Source organism: Rhagoletis pomonella, unplaced genomic scaffold (assembly GCF_013731165.1).
Source record: "Rhagoletis pomonella isolate Grant_MI unplaced genomic scaffold, Rhpom_1.0 Rhpom_scaffold_02493, whole genome shotgun sequence".
In the NCBI taxonomy this organism is placed as follows: Eukaryota; Metazoa; Arthropoda; class Insecta; order Diptera; family Tephritidae; genus Rhagoletis; species Rhagoletis pomonella.
In genome coordinates, this window is record NW_023461047.1 from 22,936 (window position 1) to 28,315 (window position 5,380).

General features: G+C 36.9%; 1 protein-coding gene across 1 annotated transcript; it reads right to left on the bottom strand.

Moving 5' to 3' along the window:
• Positions 1-2,851: 2,851 nt before the first annotated feature.
• LOC118753456 (serine protease inhibitor 42Dd-like) lies at positions 2,852-4,499 on the bottom strand. Its single transcript, XM_036488333.1, has 4 exons — positions 4,440-4,499; positions 3,460-4,358; positions 3,217-3,361; positions 2,852-3,157 (listed from the first exon to the last, which is right to left on the bottom strand). The coding sequence occupies exons 1-4, from the start codon at positions 4,450-4,452 to the stop codon at positions 3,033-3,035; spliced, it is 1,182 nt and encodes a 393-aa protein (XP_036344226.1). The 5' UTR covers positions 4,453-4,499; the 3' UTR covers positions 2,852-3,032.
• Positions 4,500-5,380: the final 881 nt, after the last annotated feature.

Genomic DNA, 5,380 nt, shown 5'->3' on the forward strand with positions numbered 1-5,380 from the left:
AAAAAAATCAACACCTGGCCATATGTTTGAGTCACTGTATGTAGGTATATAACAAAATCGAAGTATGATTCTTGCTTTAGCCAATCCATCGATCAACTGATATTACTTTTTCGAAGAACACAGCTAAAAGCGCTACGGAATTTTGCAAGCATTGCTAGTATTGTAAGCTATGTATAAATAGCAACTACGTATATTAGCTCCAATTCTGTCAATTAGATACAAGCATTTCCATAGTCGTTACCAGTACCTGGGGTCAGGAAAAAAGTTATTTAAACAACCTAACTACTTACTTTACTTACTTTACTTTACTTAGCCGAGCGATTAACATTTGCGCGAGTTAACTTTTCCGCGATTCTACTGTACACGCATATGTATGGGTACACAGTATATGTACACATATACATAGATACATATTAATATGTACACAAAGTGAAGATCACCCTGACAAATCAGTCAAACACTATCAACCGGTAAATTGGAGTTACATATGTGCATCCATAGAACCTCCAAGCAACATACGACGCAGTACCATAGCAGCCATGTAGGAAAAACACAAGTTTCAACCGCTCTTAGAAACATATAGGTAATAGGATATTGTGCGCTCCTGGGTCTTGCCGACTAGTAGTTAAGTTAGTGTAGGTGGTCTGGTTGTGTCACAGTTTGAGTTTGCTCGTTTCGTTGCCGTCCGCTATCCTAGAAATATACACAATTGTTTATACATATTTAAATACATGTATATCGCACATTTACTGCAAAAATTTCATAATCCAAAAAATTAAAAACTCAAAGGAGTTTAAGACATGATTTTCAGGCATATAGTGGTAGGCTCCCATTGTGAGGGGAGTTAACATCAGACAGATATGTCTGGCAGCATAAAACGAAGATTCAGCGAGAGTTTTTTCGAGTGTAACCCGCTTTCCACTTTTATATTTAGAGTTGTGTTGTCGGTTCGAGGCATAATCGGCTATCTAGTCGTTCTTATAAGGAATAGGTATGAAAAAGTGTAGTTTGGGTACCTAAGAATTCAGGAGTAATTGGTTAGAATATTGGTGTATCTTTAGGATTAGCGGCAATGCATTCAATCTATTAGTATTAAAGCTTCCTAGAAATTAAAAACAAAGTCTAAGGTAAGAATGTTAATTAAGTTTACTAGGGCTCTGGTAGGCCTGGACGACAGCATTCCCGTGATTAGCATCATTCTGATGGAGAGTTTAGAATTATTGAACTCTGAAGCCATTAGATAAAATAGGATATTCGACGGCTTCATAAATCCAGTGCACTATATGAGGTTTTGAGATTACCTTTCTGGCCTATAGTCGTTTTACAGACGCAGAGATCGCCAGCGCACTTACTAGCCAGGTCTTTAACGTTGTGCTGCCTGGTCCGCTTTACGTCCGCAATGACGCCCAAAAATTTATCCCCATTTCACTAAAACCCCTTTTGGTTCCTCTTGGGAAGAGAGCCTTGACGGCTTTTGTCGAATCGCCATTCAGTCTACATGTTTTTCGGCTAGGCACCCTCGACACTGAAGGCGTTCTGCAACAGTTCGCCCAGCACGGACATTCACCATTTGGTGAAGATTAAGGGAATTATAATGATAAACAGGATATATTATGTAAGTGATAATGAAGATAAAGATTCATGTTAAGATTAGGATTAAGATTTGGATTAAGGAAAGGCTTAAGATGAAGATTAATATAAGCATTAAGATTTCAATTAAAATTATGTTTCAGATGTACATTAAGATAAGCTTCAAGTTTATAATCAAGATTAATATTAATATTAAGAATAAGAAAGACAAAGGCAAAGCAAATCCAAAGGCAATGTCGCAGCCGAAGAAAGCAAATTAGTTTTCGAAATTTACGAATACAATCGAGCTATAAAAATTTACCAAGTTATCAATATTTATAGGTTTATCGTTAATTATAAATTTAGCGAAATTTATCGAGTTTTCGTAATGCATCGAGTTCTTACAACTTATCGAGTTATGGATATTTGTTGATTTACTGAAAGTTTTCGATTTATTGAAATGAAGTTTTTGGAATTTTCACAATATATCGAGTTATCGAAATTTCAAGGTCAAATAAGTTATCGAGTTACAACTGCTTATTGAATTTTACCGTATTACCAGAGTTTAACGAGTTATCGAAGTTTTTCGATAGCTTTCGGAAAATATGGAGCAATAAAAATTAACCGAGTTATCGAAATTTATATAGGTATGCAAAGTTTATCGAATTATCGATTTATGCCGAAATGTATCGAAATTTAGCACATTTATTGAAATTCGTCGAAAGTTATCGAAGTTAGTCAAGTTCTCGAATTTTGTTGAGTTAACGGATTTTAGTGTTTTTGAAATTCAATGAATTATCGATATGTATCAAATTATCGAAATTTATCGACAAACTGGAATGTTTCGGGCCACTTCCAAGTCTTGGCAAAGTCATCCACAGACCTTCAAAGCTATATAAAAAAGTATAGTCACGTTTTAGTTCCAAAGCTGGAGATCCGGTAAATAATTTTATACCTTTTAAGTTAAACGACCCGCTAAGTTAGAAAACATCTCCAAGAGTCTTAGAAAACTAGAAAAACTTCGACTTTCCACAATAACTGGTACTTCTAGTTTTATATAAACCGAAACATGTAAAGTTTAAGTACACTAATTGTTAGCAATTTCCTGCTGGGAGTGAATAGTCGATTCGCACCCACCACGCTAATGGATTGTTGTACGATGGTTTGTTGTTGCTGCATTTGCAATAATAAATGATCAACGTCAATTTGTTAAAAATTTCTACTGGTTGGTGAGCAATCAACAAGAAATCAAAGTCAATCAATGCTTGATTTTAATTTTTTATAATTTCTTAATTTTTTCTTATTTTATAATTCACTGTTCGCTCATTTGTTATGTGAGTTAGATCACCATGCTAGGGAATATTGTTCGGCGTGAAATTTTAAATTTTCGCTTTGACTAGACCACAACAGTCGCTCAGTATGCAGTTGGCGCCATTTCAACGCGTTCAAAGCAATAAATCATTTTAGAATTTCAGCACATGACCGATGAAGTAGACTGCTTTATCGTCCATTATGGCAAACACAAAAGGTCGATCGATGTTCAAGTTAGGCTCGAAGTAACGCCCTGACTTCTCTAATATTTGCGAGTCTGTGAGAAAAATACGAAAGAAATCAAAATTGTTATTGGAGTTTGGACGTCACACTTACATGTGGCACCCGCTGCCTCAGAGCCCCTCTCATCCACAGATATATAGGCTTTATGTTTGACCTCTGACACATGAAGTGGTCTTACCGCTTCTCCAGATATCATATCGGTAAGTTCAGCATCATAAAATATTGAATTTAAACCCATCTGAGTATTAAAAATATGAAAATAAAGAATTAGTAAGGCACTGCGATTAATGTGTAACAAATTTTATGCTCATCGCTAGTGGCAATTCGAACACTCACCGCCTTCAGCGACTCAATCAACCTCAAATCCGATTCAATTCTGAACTTTGGCATCACTATATCCGATTTCACTTCGCTCAGCGAACGCTGCACATATTGTAATGTGCTAGCGCTGAGCACCCGCTCTAATCTCGACACTCCATCATCCAACTGATTAGGCATTAGTATTAACATACGCAGTGCTGTGCCTTTGTAAGGTAACTCGGCGGCCACCAGATCGAGCTCAGTTATCTCACCGTAGCGTATCTTCACATCCGTCCGATACATCATCGGCACCTTTATTTTCTCTACCGAATTTAAATTAAAATCTCGCGGTATTGTGACTTTTGGATCGAAGGGGTACAACCACTCAGCTTTAAAGTAGATTGCACTCGCCAACACCATTCTTGTGTCGCTTGTCAACTCAGCTGGGCTAATTACACTCTGTATTTTCCCATGAGTCTCTCTCTTGACCCACTCATTAATATTGCGCACTGTTTTTTCGCGACTCGTGAAGTTCACAGGTGCCACTGTCGTTTTAAAATATAGACTGATGAGGTCATTGTAAGCCGGCAGCAATTGTAGGCGGTTGTCTATATAAATGCGATTAGCCATTTCGAGTTTACTTTGTGGAGACTTGATGGTTTCTTGCAGGAATTCCCAAAAATCATAAGCCACATGCTCTTTGCTGGGGAAATTTTCCAAAGCGAGCACTTTTCGCATCTCAGCTGCAGTTTGACCAACCGCGCCCAGGTACGTCATGGCTAGGCAGGCCTGCACCGATACTGGAGAAACGATGAGGTTTTCATATGGCTGGCCTGTTGTAGTTGTTTTGAAAAAGTTTGCAGCAAATTCGAAGCGACTTTGGCTATCGAAACTACGGGCCCATCGCAGTTGCAATAAAATGAAAAGCAGTAAAACTGATTGAATAAATAAAAGGTGAGTTAAACAAACACATACATATGTACATACTTTACTATAAATAAGCTTCCGTGAATTACCTGTTTTCGTCATCTCAGATGCTGATTCTGATTCCGAGTGTCAGCTCAGTTTCAAGTTATAATGAGCACTAAACACGCAGACGCCGAAAATTGTTATTTATTTGAGAAGTAGAGAATAACTATGAAATAAGTTCGGTAGTAAAAAAGCTTTTCCATTTGGGATTTCCGCAATAAATTACACTGTACAGCAGCTGGAATATTCTTAACTCTACTGATACTAACCGTGTATTTCGGAACTTTTATTTAATATAAGTTTGTGGCATTCCTCTGGGCGGATAATATATTTACTAAGGGGGTTTCCAAGGTGTCAAAACAGTCAATATATCAAAAAGTTATGCATTTTAAAACAGTTAAAATCATTTTATTGTTGCTGTGAATCACACAGTACCAAGCATGCAAAAAATCATTTCATGAGTACCGTTCACTTAAATTTGTGGAGATGCTGTTACATTTTTCGGCATAAAATTGCTGACTTCTTTTCCTATTACCTCTAAACTTTTCTAAATCTTTTTTAAAGCCAACTTAGCAACATCTTGTCACCACGAGTCTCAAAACTTATAGACGAAGCAATCCAGTTTTTTAACGTGTAAACATCTTACCTCTAGATATGGGTAAAATTTGCGTTAACCCAGCAGAAACTTTGTAACTCGCATACTGGTGCGAAATATAGTCAATTGACAATATTTCCTTTTAAAACACGAAATAAAATCCATTGACATTATTGCTTTTCAAGCATTAAATTTGCGTTGCTTCGCAGCGGCCCATGTCGTGCTAATTTAAATTAATTCTTTCAGTGTTCCTCCAGGGTTTTTGGAGAAGGCGGCAATCCACTGTTTCTTCAATTTAATAGTGTTCGCTTTATTTTTGGAAACAAAACATGTTTTGCAAGTTCTTGATCATTTCTACCTTCTTTCTTCAAATATTTCTCGTATTCCAGCCCT